General features: G+C 36.7%; 1 protein-coding gene across 1 annotated transcript in view; it reads right to left on the bottom strand.

Annotated features, from left to right (window-relative positions):
* Positions 1 to 18462, bottom strand: part of Cfap47 (cilia and flagella associated protein 47) — a 274541-nt gene that overhangs the window by 133255 nt on the left and 122824 nt on the right. Inside the window, exons 34-36 of the mRNA XM_048427634.3 lie at positions 12441 to 12538; positions 12042 to 12158; positions 4626 to 4760 (exon numbers count right to left, since the gene is read on the bottom strand). Of these exons, the coding sequence (XP_048283591.3) occupies positions 4626 to 4760; positions 12042 to 12158; positions 12441 to 12538 (350 nt within the window). The remainder of the gene's footprint in view (positions 1 to 4625; positions 4761 to 12041; positions 12159 to 12440; positions 12539 to 18462) is intronic.

Below are 18462 nucleotides of genomic sequence, written 5' to 3'. Positions count from 1 at the left end.
CTTGCAACATATCCCAGGCTGGCCTGGAAATGATTCTATTCCAGTTCAGCCTCCCACGTGATGAAATCATAGGTGCAAACCAGCATGTAAACTACAAAACTACAGTCTTTGTGTTTAATGACAGCACTTCTATCTATCATTAAGATTTATCAAATTGAAGAAGGACCTCTAATATTTTATATGACAATTCTAAGTACCCAAACTAGCAACTTGGATTTAACTTTTATTTGGAAGTAAAATTTTCAGGAGATTTTTAGCAAAATTAGCATAGTTTACTTTCCACAAAAGGAGAGTCTTTCAGATCAGTGAAGAATGTTCCTCCAGGAGTTTAATTTTGAGGATATATCCAGGATAGAAATGGTTGTGCCCATGTTTGAAAGGAGTTTAACTAGGTATTACCTGAACTAGACACATGGAGAATATTAAAATAGAAGAAGTGGAAGAAGAGGAGGAGGAGGAAGGCAGTTAAAGTGTATGTAAATATGATGGAATTTCAGGAAAATAATACAGAAAGATGGGATAAGGAGTTGAAGACATGGAAGAAAAGACAGAATCTCAGAAAACAATGAAAGAAACAGCATGAAGCTTTCAATGCTAACCTTCCAGCTGGCAACCCTCAAATTCTTTGTCACAGTGTAGTGAAAAGAGAACAGAAGAACAGCTTGGGGCTTGTAACTTCCAGGTTAAAGATGAACCAGTGATGAGAGCTTTAAACTAGCTACAAAGCTAAAGAGAAAACTCATGGCAGGGACTACAATTAGCTATTCATTTCTAGCTTGAAACTAACAAAATCAAAAGAGAGGGCTCATCTGCCAGGTGACTTTGATGTAGAAAATGCAGTTAGCAATCTCGTATTGCAAACATTGAAGCCGCTTCCATTTGATCTACACTGGACCACCTTCAGCTTACTATAAATGTAGACAACATATATTAAAATAGACTTAATTAAGTCTTCTTTGGTTGGCCTGAGATTGAAGAGGACAGTTTTCTTTTGTTTGTCTTTTGTCATCAATTTGAATGTCTTCTAGGGCAGAACATAGTTTTATTATTATTATTATTATTATTAGCTTTTTTTAAAAAAAATTACCAATCCAAATTCCCACTCCCTCTCCTCCTCCCATTCTTTCCACACACCCTCCTACCCCATCCCCCCTAATCCAAAGAGAGGGTAAGGCACTTTGCTTTGCGGAAAGTCAAAGGCCCACCCTACTACATATAAGCTTAGGAAGGTATGCATCGAAAGAGAATAGGATCCCAAAAAGCCAATACATGCAGTAGGGATAAATCCTGGTCCTACTTCCAGTTGCCCCTTAGTCTGCCCTAGACATACAACTGTCAACCATATTCAGAGGGACTAGTTTGGTCCTCTGCTTGTTCCTTTTCAGTCCAGCTGGAATTGGTGAGTTCCAACTAGCTAAGCTAAACTGCTTCAGTGGATGAACCCCTCATTGGCCTAGACCACTTTGCTCATAGGCTCATTTCTTCTACTCTTCAACTGGACCTTGGGAGCTCAATCCAGTGCTCTGATGTGGGACTCTGCCTCCATTTCCATCTGTTGCTGTTGTGCCAGTTTGGGCACCCTCTCCACTATTTCCTAGGGTCTTAGCTGGGGCAATCCTTGTAGATTCCTGGGAATTTCTCTAGAGCCAGTTCTTGCCAACCCCATAATGGCTCCCCCAATTAAGACAGAACATAGTTTCTATACTCACTTGACGAAAAAGAATGTTTTCTCCCTATCTTCTTTTCTGTTTTTTAAGATTTTTTAAATACAATATTTTATCATTTTACATAGCTATCTCTGTTCGCACTCCCTTCTCCAACCACTCCACCCTTCCCTCCACCCCAGCTCCCCATCCACTACCATGGGGAGTCAACAAAGTCTGACACTTCAAGACAAGACCCTTACCCTATATCTAGGCAGAACAAGGGCTCCCTCCAAAGACAATGAGCTCCAAGTTGCCAGTTCAAGCACTAGGGTTAAATCCTGGTCTCACTGCCAGTAACCTCACAGAAGGCTCAAGCCTCACAACTGCCCCCTACATTCAAGGATAACCCCAAGAGAGATATACATGGAACCCACAGGAAGGGGAAACTGACAAGATATCCTGAAAAAAAATGGGAGTATGGGGGGAAGAAAGGAGGGTGGAAAGGGAGGGGAGGGGTGAAGGGAAAACAGGAGGAGAACATGAGAGAATGGGATGGTCAAGAAGGGGAAGAACAGAGAGGGAGAGAAAGGAAAGAGATATCTTGGCTAAGGGGGCCATTAAAAGACTAGCAAGAAACATGGCACTATGGAAATTACCAGAAACCCACAAGGATGACCCCAGCTAAGAATCTAAGCAACAGTGGAGAGGACCCAGCAACTGATGACAGCTGATACAAAGATCTACAGTGAAACACTGGGCCAAGTTACCAGAGACCAGGGCAAGAGGAGAGGGAGGAGTGATAATATGAGCATAGGGGTCAAGACCATGATGGTGATACCCACAGAAACAGCTGACCTGAGCTAGTGAGAGCTCACTGACAGTGCACTGGTAGCAGGGGAACCTGTTTTCTGCCTATTGGCTAACTATAATAGCTTGAATTGCTGTGGAGGTTGCAGGAGAAGAAAAGGCATCAACATTTTTACTGACTTGTGCCAGAAAAGACTGGATTCGGGGATGCACGACAGCACATGGTGCTGAGAATAAGTGATGGATGAGCATACAGCCCTAAACAAGTCTCAGGAAACCTTGAAGAAGAGCGGAAAGGAAAGAATGTAAGAACTTGGGGACATGGAGAACTGTGAAATGCCATATTCTTGGCAAGATACAATCTCTGTGATCATAACTGGCAGCAGCTGCAGATGTAGGCACTGAGTTTGCAACAAGAATGAAGAGGCTCAAGAGGCCCTACCCCTCACTACTAAATTATTTGCTATTAATAAATTCATGAAAAAGGGAATCATTGTCTTTAGTGGTGTACCCACTGGTGACTCCACCAGGCTCCAGGGAATAGTTCCAATCCAATGATAGCAAAGATTAATCAGAATATATTAAACGCACGTGTAATTTGTCAAAGTAATAAATATGTATTAGAAAATAAACAAGCAGAACAGGACTCTGGGAAATAAGTATTCACAAGTTGATCTGTTGGCCTTGCTATTTATTTCATTGCTAGCCTACACATTTCTCCTCTGGTGTCTATTTTATCACTTTGGAAATTTTTTCGAGAAGCAGCATCGTTAATCTTTGGATACCTTAAACAAGTATCAATATGTAAATTCTATGCAAACAAAAACAAGAAGGATAGGGATTTTGTCCCAGATTGAATTCTAGTTCAGCCCTTTTGAGTACACTTTTATCTCAGCCTCATATTTTTGAGCATGTTTTCAAGAACAAAATTTTAGGAAGATTCTTGATAACTCACTTTATTCATAACCTTCTACCTTTGGAATCTGATCATCATTTATAAAAGATCCCACTCCTTTTCCTTTAATCTTCCTCAGCAAATGTTTTATCATCTTCCCTGCATGAATCCTAGTAACATGGTTAGCCAAAATCTTCATTTAGTCCTGCTGTTTCCACTTAGTAATTCTTCATTTATTGATCATCTTTTATCACCTTGCTTAGAAATTCTTGTTTTTCCTTTCTATATTCAGAGTTAGTCTGAATTACCTAAAATGGCAATCCTATAAAAAGTCGAGGTTATCATTTTAAACAACTCCTGTGTAACTCTGCCTTATAATTTTAATCAAGTACAATGAATATGTTTCCTTAATATCATTCTAGAAAACTATGAAAAGAGGGGAATTTGATAGAGGGTATTATTGGCCAAATTAGAGTGGTAAAATTGAACTTTGAATAAGTAGTCCAGGTATTTGAATTGTGAAAACAATAGCATGTACAGCCCCAGTAAATCATAAATAATGTGATAAGGATTTGGAGAATGAGAATATTAACCTTAGTTTAAAAAAATTTTGGAAACTATCAGAATAAGTGTATTAAAGCTAATGATTTCTGACTTTAGTATTCCTTAAGGATTTAAATACCCATATTGTTTAACAACATACAGATATCATTTATAACTTAACGAGAAAATTTTTGTTGAGTTTTTTAATATTTGAATGTACTTCTGTGTATGTACCACATGTATATATATTTGTATGTACATGTGTGCATATTTCACATATTAGTATATCATATGCATTTAAGTTTCAGAGAATTGAGTAACATTCTGGTTTTGGAAGAAGACATTGAAGGCCACAGAAGATTCATTATGAAGTGTTTCTGATTTACAGTTGTGGAACTTCCACAGCTAGTCCTGACATTTTAATAGTGACAAACAGTGTCAGTATTTCACAATAGATATATGACACAAATGTTTTTTGACCAATTTGCTGACAAAATGTTCTTTTCAACTTTGTTTAAAAGCAAACTTCAGTTTTATGCAAATAATCACAGAAAATGACTGCAATATGTGTTTTACCAAAGGACAGTCTTTTTTTTGCACTTTTCAACATTCTATGATTCTCTAACTTCTACATGAATAGAACTTCTGTTTTAACTTCTAATAATCATTTAAAGGCCTTTATATATTTAGAACTGTAGGTGGATAAGTAGGGTTGGTTCCAAAGATCCTCTTACCTGTCCCAGCACAACATCATACAGAGTGCAAGAGAATGCTACCACCTTCCTTGGGAGATATGTAGGTAACCTTTCATACATGTAGACACAGAGCATTAACATCATCACTGGGTTTGGATCACAGATGTCAATTGCCTAGATTTACAGGAGAAAGTCATACATTACAGAATGTACAGACAAAAAAGGGTAAATGAAGTATGATAGTCACTGAATTACTTTAAAACTTTCAAAAGCGTTTTTTATCAGCAATGTAAAGAAAGTATAGCTATAAAGGCAGAAGAGTATTCTTGTTGGGAAGTATCAGACATATTAAAAGGTTAGTTAGACGTAATTAGAATGTTGACTTCATAGCTTCAAAGGCTGCATATAAAAGAGATTCAAAGCTCAGAAGAACATTCTATTTTAGAAATGATGACTCATGTGGATAAACTGACAGCTTTGACTTAAAATACAAAATAAGGCAGTGAAAGAAATGTGACAAGTACATATATTACTAAGCATAACAAGGGACTTTGAAGGAGGCCCGTGGGAGACAATGACACATGAAATGTTTTAAGAGTGTTTTGTGTAGTATGAGGGAGATATATTCTATCAGAAAGACAAAAAGTTACCACATAGTGAAGGTATAAAGAAGGAAAATAAAATAGGGTTCTGTATATCCGGGGAATGGGCTGGATAAATGAACAAGGGATAATAGGACAAGAAGCAACAAATTCAAGCAGACTAGGTAAGAGCAGTTGGAGAATTACTTTATCCACAAGAAACAAATGCAACAAATTTAGAAAATGTAACTGCACTAATAAACAGGATAATTTGTTATGGCTATCTGAATCGATCTGAAATAACATTACAAAATCACAGAACTATAATAAAGACAAACAGTTACAACATACGTGAAAGTGAAAAACTGGAATCAGGAAGAGAATAAAGAAGAATTTCATCTATTTGTGTTAGAGAAAAGATAGAGTAGTACAAAAGACTATTCATAGCACAGTAATATTGGGCTTGGTAAGAGGTAAAGAGTCTTGTTTAGTATCTCAGTCAGAGGAAACATGGCCCTCTCTGTACTTATGCGGAAATTGAGATGTAGATCTGCTGTGACTCAGCACAAACTCATGCTAACAAATGGAAATGACTGCACCCACACTGGCAGTGCAAGTAGTGTGAGTCAAGATCTAACATATTATGAATTGACTGAAATTGGACAGTCATTTTCAGAGGAAAATTGCTATCTGGCAGTCCAATTTCCTCATATTCTTTTCTATCTTTAGAAGAAAAGAGGGGGGGCTTTTAAAAAATCAATTACAAGTACTTGCTAACATAGGAATGAAAGTGTATGGTGTGAATGAAAATTCCAGAAAGGAAGATACATCCGCAGAGACTAATTAGAATGCCAATTCTGTAGAGAGACTGGAATATTGAAAGTTCAGAGGTCAATTACTTTAGACTAAGTTGCCCTCCAGATTCCTTGACGATCTATGTATAAGAACTAACATCCTGTGACTAATAGAAAACTTTTGGAATCTGTTAACATAGCAGACCACTTGCTCTGACCAATAAAAAGTTTAGAAAGCATCCTAGTCCTCCAGAAAAGCTTCCACCATATCATTGTATCAGCCAATCTAATGTACCTACCAATGTATTTGAGACTTGCCTTGGTTTATGACATTCTTTGCTTGGTGAAACTATAAAACTTCATAAAACTGCTGTCATATTGTAATATGGAATTGGGGGCAACTTAAATTTGAGTCATAATTATAATTATTCCAAGAGGATAACAGAGAAAACTTGGAAATACACAAGCATCTCAAAGTGTCGCATTTTTAATGCAATTTCAAAAGTGATAGCAATAAAGAAGGAATGCAGAAAAAAGTTTGAAGTTGATAATATAAGGTGAAAATGAGAGAATTTAATTCTTACATTCATTTTTAAACTCTAAAAAGATCAGTTTTACAAAGGTTTCATCTTGGCACGCATATTAGAGGAGCTTGTAATTTGACATTAATAGAGGTAACTAGGAAGAGTAGTGACATGTTTGTTAGAGAAAACAAGAACACTAGCAGAGCTTCACAATCACACCCAGCTCTGGCAGAAACTAATGTCTTCAAAAACGTAGTTCAGTTTTAACAACGAAATGCAAATCAAAACAACTTTGAGATACCATCTTACACCTGTCAGAACAGCTAAAATCAAAAATACCAATGATAACCTATGCTGGAGAGGATGTGGAGTGAGGGGAACACTCATCCATTGTTGGTGGGAATGCAAGCTTGTGCAGCCACTGTGGAAATCAGTGTGGCGGTTTCTCAGGAAACTGGGAGTCAACCTCCCTCAGGACCCAGCAATTCCACTCTTGGGAATATACTCAAGAGATGCCCTATCATACTACAAAAGCATTTGTTCTACTGTGTCCATAGCAGCACTATTTGTAATAGTCAGAACCTGGAAACTACCTAGGTGGCCCTCAATAAAAGAATGGTTAAAGAAGGTGTGGAACATATACACATTAGAGTTTTACTCAGCGGTAAAAAACAAGGACATCTTGAATTTTGCATGCAAATGGATGGAAATAGAAAACGCTTTAGTGAGTGATGTAACCCAGACCCAAAAAGAGGAATATGGTATGTACTCACTCATAAGTGGATTCTAGCCATAATTAAAGGTCTTTGAGCCTATAATACTTGATCCTCGAGAAGCTAAATAAGAAGGTGAACCTAAAGAAACTCATGTAGTTATCCTCCTGGATATTGGAAGTAGACAAGATTGCCAGGCAAAACTTGGGTGCACGGGGAGGGGGGATAGAAGGGGTGGATGTAAGGGGAGATGGGTAGAGAGAGAGGAGAAGGGGAGAATTGGGGAAAGCTTGGGGGAATGGGATGGAGGGATGGAGGAAGGGTGGATATGGGAGCAGGGAAGTAAATATCTTAATTAAGGGAACCATTTTAGGGTTTGAAAGAGACTTGATTCTAGAGGGGTTCCCAGGTCCAAGGAGAGGTTCCCAGATTGTTCCTTGGGCAGCAGATGAGAGGGTGCCTGAACTGACCTTGTCCCATAGCCACACTGATGAATATATTGCATAATCACCATAGAACCTTCATCTGGCGATGGATGGAGATAGAGGCAGAGACCCACATTGCAGCACTGGACTTACCTCCCAATGTCCAAATGAGGAACAGAAGGACGGAAAACATGAGCAATGAAGTTAAGACCACAAGGGGTGCGTCCACCCACTGAGAAAAAGGGACAGATCTATTGAGAGCTCACCTAGGCCAGCTGGACTGGGCGTGATGGAGCATGTGATCAAACTGGACACTCTGAATGAGGCTGGCAATGAAGGCTGGCTGAGAAGCCAAGGACAATGGCACTGGGTTTTGATTGTACTGCATGGACTGACTTTGTGGGAGCCTGGTTGGTTTGTTTAGATGCTTACTTTTATAGACTTGGTGGGGGGGGGAAGACCTTGGACTTCCCACAGGGCATGGAAACCTGAGTGCTCTTAGAACTAGAGGGGGAGGGAGAGGTGAGGAGGGGGAGGGAAAAGAGAGGTGGGGAGGAGGTGGAAATTTTTAATAAATAAATAAATAAATTTTTTAAAGAAAAAAATGAAGATAGAAATGTAGAAATTATTTAAAAAATTACTTTTGACAAATATGTAATAAAATGGGAATCCAGCAATTTAGTAAATGAAAATTTTAAATGAAGGGGGAAATATATGTAATAAGATGTTATTTTAAAAAAATACAAAATGGAATTGTGATAATATCACCCCCCAAAAATACATCTACATCATAGATCTTATATCTAAGGCATGGGAAACATAGATGAAAAGAAGGAAAAAAATGTTACTGTAGTCAGAACACTAGAAGTCTTTTGAAAAAGAGTAAAGGGCTGCATAGACAAGACCAGAATAATAGCAATGTCAATGGAAACATAAAAGCCATTGTATTACAGGTTCAGTTGGCTGCATGGTGCTACTGGAAAGAGGTAAAACTTTAAAAAATAAAGATTTGTGGAAAATCATGGGAAAATGGGAAGGGGTCATGCTTTAAAGAGATTATAGTATCTTATTCTCTTCTTCTTATGACTCCCAGGGAAGAGGAGAAGGGTTTGCTTTATTTTGTGTGTCCGTCATGACATTCTGCCCTTTCTAGAAAAGGGGGCATTTGATTTTAGACTGTAACGTATTTAGCCATGAGTCTAAATAAACACTTCATCATTATAATTATCTTAGTTATGTCATTACAGTGAAGAGAAATTGGCTGACTCATTAACAGAATTTTTCTTAAAGATATGACAGAAAAAAATACCACAGAAAAAACTCAGCTTCTTCAGCATTTAATGATAATGGAAAAAAAAACTCAGCTTCTTCTACATATTGCTATGCTCTTGCGTACCTCAAGTGGACTTCATCAAACTAAGGTTCATGATCAGCAACTAGATGCAATGCTGTCTTTGTTTATGATTAATTTAATATGTACCGACGTTTGGGTTATAAAAAGCTTTCATATTAGACAACAACCAGTTACAGAAGTCTCCAGTGAGTTACCCTGTAGCCCCACAAAGCCTAATGTTGTTTCTTACCAGTAGTTATTCATGTACATAATATTTCCCAATTTCTGCACAAATTGTGCTTTGGTCAATGTTGGTAGTTTGAATAGGAATGGGTCTGTAGAATCAAGATTGTGTTGAATGCTTGGCCCATAGGGAGTGTCACTATTAGGAGGAATAACCTTATTGGAGTAGGTTTGGTCTTATTGGAAGAAGTGTGCCACTGTGGGAGTGAGCTTTGAGGTCTCATATGCTCAAGCTACACCCAGTGTGGACTGTGGACACAGTCCTGCTGCCTGAAGACCAAGATGTAGAAATCTCTGTTTCTTCTCCAGCACCATATCTGCTTGCATGTCCCCATGTCCTGTCTCAATGGTAATGGACTAAACCTCTGAAACTGTAAGCAAGCCCCAATTAAATGCTTTTGTTTATAGGAGTTGTTATGGTCATGGTGTCTCTTCACAGCATATATATATATATATATATATATATATATATATATATATATATGTTCTATTTCTTACATCTAGCAACAGTTTATCCTAAAACTGTGATATAATTTTGATTCATAGTATGCAATGAAAAATAAATCTTAGATCCAGTCGAAAATACACATTATTTTTTGTAAAAAGAGAAGCAAAATAAGAGGTGGTACAATGAAGATCAGCCTGAGTGAGAATACTAGCAAAAATGGTGATTCTTAGTGTGCAGTAGTAAAACAATGTCAGCACACTGACAACTGCTGAAGAACAATGAACATGAACAACTTTGCTGAAATACTCAATATTTGATTCTAGAATTTCTTTGCTTGATTTTATCCTAATTAAAATGCTGAATTTTCTTGTTTTAAATAACCTTATGCTCATCAATTTTCTGAGATAAGTCTAACATATCCTATACAACAAAATCAAGAAAAAACTTAGTGTCAAAGTTAGCATAATCATTCATTCTTAGTGCTATAATTAATCGCTGAATTACTTACAACCTGCATACGTTTTATAAGATTTATCTTCTGACAAGCATCCTACTTAACAGTGAACAATTACAGCAACTTTGATTCAAATACAAATCATATTTATTTATTAATTTGCATTACATAAGTCACATATTAACATAAGACACACACACACACACACACACACACACACACACACACGGTAATAAGACTTCATCAGACTGTATGACTTAATTTGAGAACAGCAACTTATCCAATGGATTTTTCAGCTATAAAAAATCAAAAATATAATGAAGAAATATAAACATTAATAACAAACCATCCCAGGACTTAATTTAAGACTCCACCAGAGTATATAACTTAAGAACATCAACTTATGCAATAGATTTTTCAGTTATAAAAAAAGAATAATAAAGAAATACAAATACTAACAACAAATCATAGGGCTTAATTTAATAGGAGCAAAATGTGAGATAACATAAACACTGTCTTACTTAGAGCTTCTATTGCTGTGAAGAAACATCATGACCAAAACAACTCTTATAAAGGAAACATTTAATTGGGATGAGTTTACAGTTCAGAAGTTTAGGTCATTATCTTCATGATAGGTGGTATGCAGGCAGGTATGGTGCTATAAAAGTTCTACATCGTGATGCTCAGGCATCAGGAAGTGAACTGTCTGTAACACTGGATGTAGCATCAGTACACACACACACACACACACACACACACACACACACACATACACACATCATATAGGCCCTCAAAGCCGCCTCCACAGTGACATAATTCCAGCAACAAGGCCACACCTACTCCAACAAGACCACATCACTTAATAGTGTCACTGCGTATGGGTCAAGCATTCAAACACATGAGTCTATGCGGGTCATTCCTACTCAAATCACAATCATCAACAACTGATTTATTTCTGGTTTGCTAACTTGGCAGTGACATTTTGAAACCTGCCTTTAACTTAATAAATGCATGCATGTACAAAGTTATTCACTGAAACTAGCTGGAAAAAACACATCACCTGATTTATCAATTTGTTGTCATTTCTATACTTTTTTTATCTAGCAGACATTGAATTTCCAAACAACTATGTAATGAAATTAGCATCCTGAGTAAACTATGTGATGAAATGTTAAAGAGAAACAAATTACAGCAGACATTAAACTGAATTCTCCAAAGGCAGACATTTCTTGTGAATCCCAAACTCATTTCAAGAACTAGTTTAAGTACCAGGTATTCCACATAATTTTTCCTGGATTCCTTATAGGAATATTTTCTCTCTTGAAATCTAATTCTAATTTCTATATTTTCTGTGGCAATCAACTGTTCATCTTCTATAAACATCTTCGTATGCATTTTTGCCATTATGAAATGTTACCACCTTGGAAAATATGAGTAATCATTAAACCATCTCGATACCTTCAAAATGTTCTATCTGGAGGTATTCATGGAGGAGGTTTAGCAATTGGTGGGAAGTAAAAAAATTGTATAGTTAACATTCTTTTTATTTTTTACTTTTTTGTTTTCAAGACTGGGTTTTTCTGTAGCTTTGGAGCCTGTCCTGGAACTAGCTCTAGTAGATCAGGCTGGTTTTGAGCTCACAGAAATACACCTGCCTTTTCCTCCCAAGTGCTGGGTTTAAAGGCATGAGCCACCACCACCCGACTAATTTTCTTATATTATGATTTTTAGTAAAAATACAACCATTGGAAAATAATCCCCCGACTTAATATTTACAGTTTCTCCTTATATCTCTTCCAATAAAAATGAATGTAAATATCGGGATCTGGTATAAAATGACTTTGATATGCAAACAACTATCAAAGGTATATTATAAATGAGTAAATGAAGCAAAGAAATTCATAAACTCTGAAAAGTATCTGATATACAAAGGTACTCACCTGAATGTTCAAATCAAAGCCAATTTCACGGAGACTATTTATAATAATTAAGCAATTGTGCAAATACTGTTCAGGACGTCTTGGTCGTGTGTACATACTTACAAAATGAGACTCAATCTGGAAGTTAAGGCAACAGAGCTTTAATTAATGGAATAAAAACAGATGAATGTAACTTTTCTTTGTAGTGCAACAAAGAATCATTTGGATCTTAGTATCTAAAACAGAATATTGCACTCAACACTTAATATTAGACAAAAAGACATACTAGGTAGTACCATTCATGTATTTCAGTCAGAATAAGGCATTTAAGAAAACAGTTTACAGGAAATAAACTTCAACTCTTAATGAATAGTTTTCCTCAGAAAGGAATCTACCATTGAACATTGAAATAACCCTTACCAAAAATGGGCAATATGCAGCCAGCTGTGTAGCAAAAACAAGGCCATCAAGAAGATCTGTGTCAAAATTCACTATCCATCTCTCAGAAGGAACACTTTCTATTTTGAAAAAAAAGGAAAAAATATTTTAACTCTGTTGTGATATGTCTTAAAGCATTTTGAAGAACAAAGAAAATTATGTCTTTATTTTGAAAAATATGAAATTCATAAATATTCAGTATGAGGCTACCTTTGGCAACGTGATACAACTAGAGTCACCTGGGAATAGTCTCAATAAAAAAGTGTCTACAGTGGATTGGATATAGGAATGTCTGTGCATACAGAACTGTCTTACTTACATTAGCTGAAGTAGAGACACCTGACCAACTATGGCAGAAAGCATTCTTTTGGCAGCGTGCTGGAATGTGCTTGAGTGGGGAAAGTGGGCACTGTAAGTATGCACTCATTAACCTTAGCTCTTCAATACAGATGCAATGTGAGTATCTGTTTGAAATTCCTGCCTTACTTGCCCATAAAGATGTACTGATACCCAGTATTATAACCTGAAATAAAATTTCTTTGCCTCTAATTTGCTTTTAGCCAAATTATTTTATCAGAGCAAAAGAAATAAAGCTAAGGTATTATGAAAAATATCCATATGGCTTAAAACCAACTACAAGGGCCAGGCAGTGGTGGTGCACACCTTTAATACCAGCACTCAGGAGACAGAGGAAGGGAGATCTCGGCGAGATTGAGGCCAGCCTGGTCTACAAGTGCTAGTTCCAGGACATGCTCCAAAGCTACACAGAGAAGCCCTGTCTCAAAAAACAAACAACAATTAAAAAAAAACAAAAAACAACTACAAATGTCTCTTAGTTCTTCAGAAGCCACTCTGAAAAACATCATTTTGTGTACTAATACAACATAAATATGGTATCCTTCCTTCCTTCTTTTATTTTTTTTTGAAGGAGACTAATGTACCACAGGGTATCCTTGGTATTTATATACCAAAAAAATATCCCAGGTATTTATATAGAGGATGATAACTTTGAAGTTGGAGTCTATTGTTTCTACTTTCAAAGTGCTGGGATTTCAGACTTCTGCCACCACACCTTATTATGTGTGTGTATATATACATATGTATGTATGTATATATATATATATAAAATTTTTGATTACTTTGTTCAAATGTTTGGTCAGTGATGGACAACATGTATGAGCACCAAGACTTAAAAGATATGTTATTCCTTTGAAATATATGGTATTAGGAAAGGTTTTTGGTTGAAGAAATTCTTTACCCTATGGGATACTTAGAAGATGGAGATCTATGGCTTGAAAAAATCAAAACTGGACTACAAAAAAAAATATGAGTTAGAAGAGTGAAGAAAGAACTCTCAATTACAAAGTGGTTACTATAGTGAAACTGGAACAAGGAGGGAAAGTATCTGGGTACCAGGTGTATATCTGAAAAGCTATCCAAAACTAGGTGGTAAAAAGATTAGACAGAATTCATTGCTATTGTTGAACACAATATCCTAATTTTTAAAATTCCCAACAAGGCACATATTCTTCAGAGTTTTTTATATCCTGTCACTTGAAATCAAAAGAGAATATGCTAAGTATCAGATATCCTTCAATTCCTTCTTTCATTCCCATTTCCTCTGAAAAACATATGACAAAGCCTGTGTTCAGGACATGTTCTTGTTCATTGCACAAACCAAACTTGGATTACGCTTGAAAATTGAAGACTTGGTTTTCTCTTAAATATGAGCTTCTATAACAGAGACACAAAAAAAGATACTCCTAATGCACAATGGCATAGAATAAACTTTCTCATTCTAAAGGGAAAGGGGGCAAAGCAAGGAATGATTACAACAAATCAAAACAAAAACCGTGCAAATCAACATCAAATTCGGCAGCTTTGTGTAGGACATCTGGAGCTTGCCGATTATTTGTAATAGCCAAAACCTGGAAACAACCTAGATGCCCCTCAATGGAAGAATGGATAAAGAAAGTCTGGAATATATATGCATTAGAGTACTACTCAGCGTTAAAAAACAATGACATCTTGAATTTTGCATGAAAATGGATGGGATTAGAAAACACTTTACCAAGTGAGATAACCCAGACCCAAAAAAGATGAATATGATATGTACTCACTCATTTCTGGATTCTAGCGATAAACCAAGATCATTAAGTATAGTTCACAAGCCCAGAGAAGCCAAATAACAAGGTGAGCCCAAAGAAAAACATATATAGATCCTCCTGGAAATTGGAAGCAAACAAGATTGCCTGGCAAAAGTTGTGAAAATGGGGATTGGGACAGGGGTGGGGGTGAGGCTGGGGGAAAGGGAGAGGCGGAGAGGAAAGGGATAAGGGAAGAACTCGCAAGAGCTTGGGGGAGTGGGAGGGTGGAGAAGGAGGAAGGGCAGGGAAGAAGATACCTACATAAAGTGATCCATTTTAGGGTTGGCAAGAGACTTGGCTCTAGAGGGGATCCCAGGTGTCCACAGGGATGTCCCCAGCTAGGTACTTGGACAGCAGTGGAGAGGGTGCCTGAACTGTCCTTTCCACATTATCACACTGATGATTATCTCGAATATCACCATACAATGTTCGTCCAGCGACGCATGGAGATAGAGACAGAGACCCTCATCAGAGCAAAGGACTGAGCTCCCAAGGACCAGTTGAAGGGCAGAAGGAGGGAGAAGACGAGCAAGGAAGTCAGGACTGAGAGGAGTTGGCCCACCAACTGAGGCAGTGTGCCTTTTCTAATGGGAGTTCACCAAATTCAGCTGGACAGGGTCTGAATGACCATGTGATCAAACTGGACTCTGATTGTGGGTGACAATGGGGGCTGACTGAGAAGCCATTGATAAAGGCACTTTGACTTGTTTCTACTGCATGTACTGGCTTTTGGGGACCCTAGTCTATATGGATGCACAGCTCCCTAGGCCTGGATGTAGGGGGGAGGGCCTTGGACTTCCCACAGGGCAGGATTCCCTGCCCTCTCTCAAGCAGAGTGGGAGAGGGAAAAGGGGGTGTGGGGGAGCGGGAGGGGATTGGGAGGAGGGAAGGAAGTATATATATTTGAATGGAAAAATAAAAAAAAAATTTAAAAAAAATTAAAAAAAGAATCCACTGCTATCCAGCATGCTTTGGGAGTCTCCACCACTACACTTCTGCCACCTGCAGTTCATATTGCTTCTGTTCCTCTCCTTGGCAGTCATCCTATGATCCTAGCATCACCAAAATGTATCTGTTGTAATCCAGGTTCCATCTTAACAGTTTCATACAGTGACATCTCAAGGTCTGCTTAAAAGCACTCTAACCCTGTCACACGTTGCCCAATCTAAGTTGCTCTTGGAAAGCATGGAGCAAAACTAAATGACCCTTTCAACTTTATCTCATTTAGATAAAGGCAGAACAACAAAGAACATAGGGCTTATTTTTGTGCCAACTGAAGATATAGCCTGCTCTCCTACTAGACCACAATGCCATAGGTCTCTGTACGCCTTCCGTGGTGATGCAGAATTAATATATACCTATATATTTGCAGTTGAACAGAGAATTCATTCACAACAATTCCCTATCCAGGTTCTCTCCCTTTAAAGGAATTTGGGATTTTGCAAAATGGATCTATCATAGATGGGATCTTGCTTTATGGGCATCTTTCCTATTGCCTATATCTAAAGTTATTTCTGAATTTTTCCTATCAAACATTCAACTGTGGTTCTAGGCCTTTCATGCTTTCTTGCTTGTGTATAGCTGACTTTTGTTAAATAGCTAAGCACCCCCACTTTCTACTGGTTTTAATTTTCATTTCAAAAATATATCCTGGTTATCTTATCATTTCTTCCAGAAAGCACCTGTTTCTACTTGGATTTACCCTGAAATTAGAGCATTTGTCTAGGCTTTATTGATGCAAGTGTAGGACACTTATTTTTCCTGGCTCTCTACATATGCCTGCAGAAAACACTGCTACTGATGTTTTTGTTTGTTTGTTTTTTCCAAACCATTAAAACTTAGCAATTGTTTTGATATAAAACTAAATGCCAGCAGGCATGGTGTAGTGCTACTCAAGTATAATTTTCTTTTTTTAAAAATTTATTTATTATTTATTAGGTATGCAACATTCCTTCCACATACACCTGTACACCAGAAGGGGGCATCAGATCTCATTACAGATGGCTATGCTCCACCATGAGTTGCTGGGAATTGAACTCAGGACCTCTGGAAGAGCAGTCAGTGCTCTTAACTGCTGAGCCATCTCGCCAACCCCCATCAAGTATGACTTTCAATACGAAGGGATGAAGTGCTTTTTAGGACAATGTTGAGAAGAGGTAAAAATAAAACTCCTTCCTCATCACTCATTTCACAACTGTGCATTGTCTTTTATGTCAAAGGTTGCTGCAAAAATGTCACTATGATTTAGATCCGACTAAGGTATATTGAAAATTCCTTCTACTTATATGATTTCCGTTTTATATTGGCTATTCTTTCTTCTATATTCTAAGATTTTATACACAATGAAAGCCAAGTTGAAAAAGCAACACAGGCATCAGAAGGAAGGTTATTGAAAACAGATGTTAGGCACTATCCAGCATTTATTGTAATAGAAAAATAGCTTAACAAAATATTCAGGAAATCAAAAGCTTTATATAGCTTTCAAAAAACAGAAATAAAAAGATTCAAATGCTGTCAGACAAGTTTAAATTAAAACTGGCATTTGAGTTTCTATTTTCTTTTAGTTTTATAATATATTAATTCAAATAGGACCTTAAAATTCAAGAAAAATGTTGGTACAGAATAGTATTATGAAAAAGAGACATGGCTGTTAAAATTAAAATTGAATCATTTAATGCCACAGAAAGATTAATGCATTTATTTTACTGAACATTAGAACTGGTAAATTAATTCTATTTTAAATCATTTCAAGATATGTTTAGCAGTTTTAGTGAGAATAACTCATGTAACAAAAATTCAAACATTTCATTATTTAATAAGTATAATTCAACATATTTACATGTGTAATCTTCACTGTTACCTAAATTAAAAAACATTTTATTTTAATTAACAGAAAAATTGTACAAATTTATGTGCTATGATATGATATTTCAGAATATGAATATAATGTATGATAATCAAATAAGGATAACCAGCATATTCAATACTTCAAACATTTATCATTGCTTTCTATTGAGAACATTCACTATCATCTTTCCTAGTTATTTATAAATACATTTTATCATTAAACTATACTACTGGACTATGAATCAATCTTTGTCTTTATCAATGGCTAAAGAAATCCCGTATCTATGAGATTCTATGTCATATTTCTTCCATCTTGTCATACTAAAAATAAATAAATCTGCAACTTTTGCTAATAATTTATCTATTCTAGGCATGTAACTAATGTAGAACCAAAAAATTACATGCTTTTGAAGCTGGTGATAGGTCACTGGTTAAGAGAATTTGTTGTTCTTCCAGAGGAGAAGAATTAGAATAGCAATATCCACATTGTGGCACAAAACTCTCTTTAACTACAGTCCCAAGAGACACACTGGCCCCTTCTGATCTTCATGGGCACTAGGTATGCACATGGTGTACATACATGCATGCAGGCAGGCAAACACGCATACATAAAATAACAAGTCTAAAATAATTTGAAAATGTATGCTCTTATTTTGCCATCTGGAATGCTTTTACTTGGCATGATTACATGATTACATACTACGAAATACTATTCAATTGTAAATAAAAATGGAATCATGACCTTTGAAAATAAATGAATCGAACTAGAAAACATCATGTAGAGTGAAATAACCTAGACACAGAAAAGCAAATATTACATTTTCTCTCTCATTACAGGCTCGTAGCTCAAAATCTTTAGACATAAGTAGATATTCTGGAATAAATGCAGAAACCAGAAAAACAAAAGAGGCCATTGCTGATATAGAGGGATTTGGGGAACAATACAAGAAAAATATCAGGGTACAAATGATTTGACTGGAAAAATGGGAAAATGGGGAAAAGCTTCCAAA

Source organism: Myodes glareolus, chromosome X (assembly GCF_982192425.1).
Source record: "Myodes glareolus chromosome X, mMyoGla1.1, whole genome shotgun sequence".
Taxonomy (NCBI): Eukaryota; Metazoa; Chordata; class Mammalia; order Rodentia; family Cricetidae; genus Myodes; species Myodes glareolus.
Note: the sequence above shows the minus strand (reverse complement) of the source record. Positions and strands in the feature narration are given on the sequence as shown.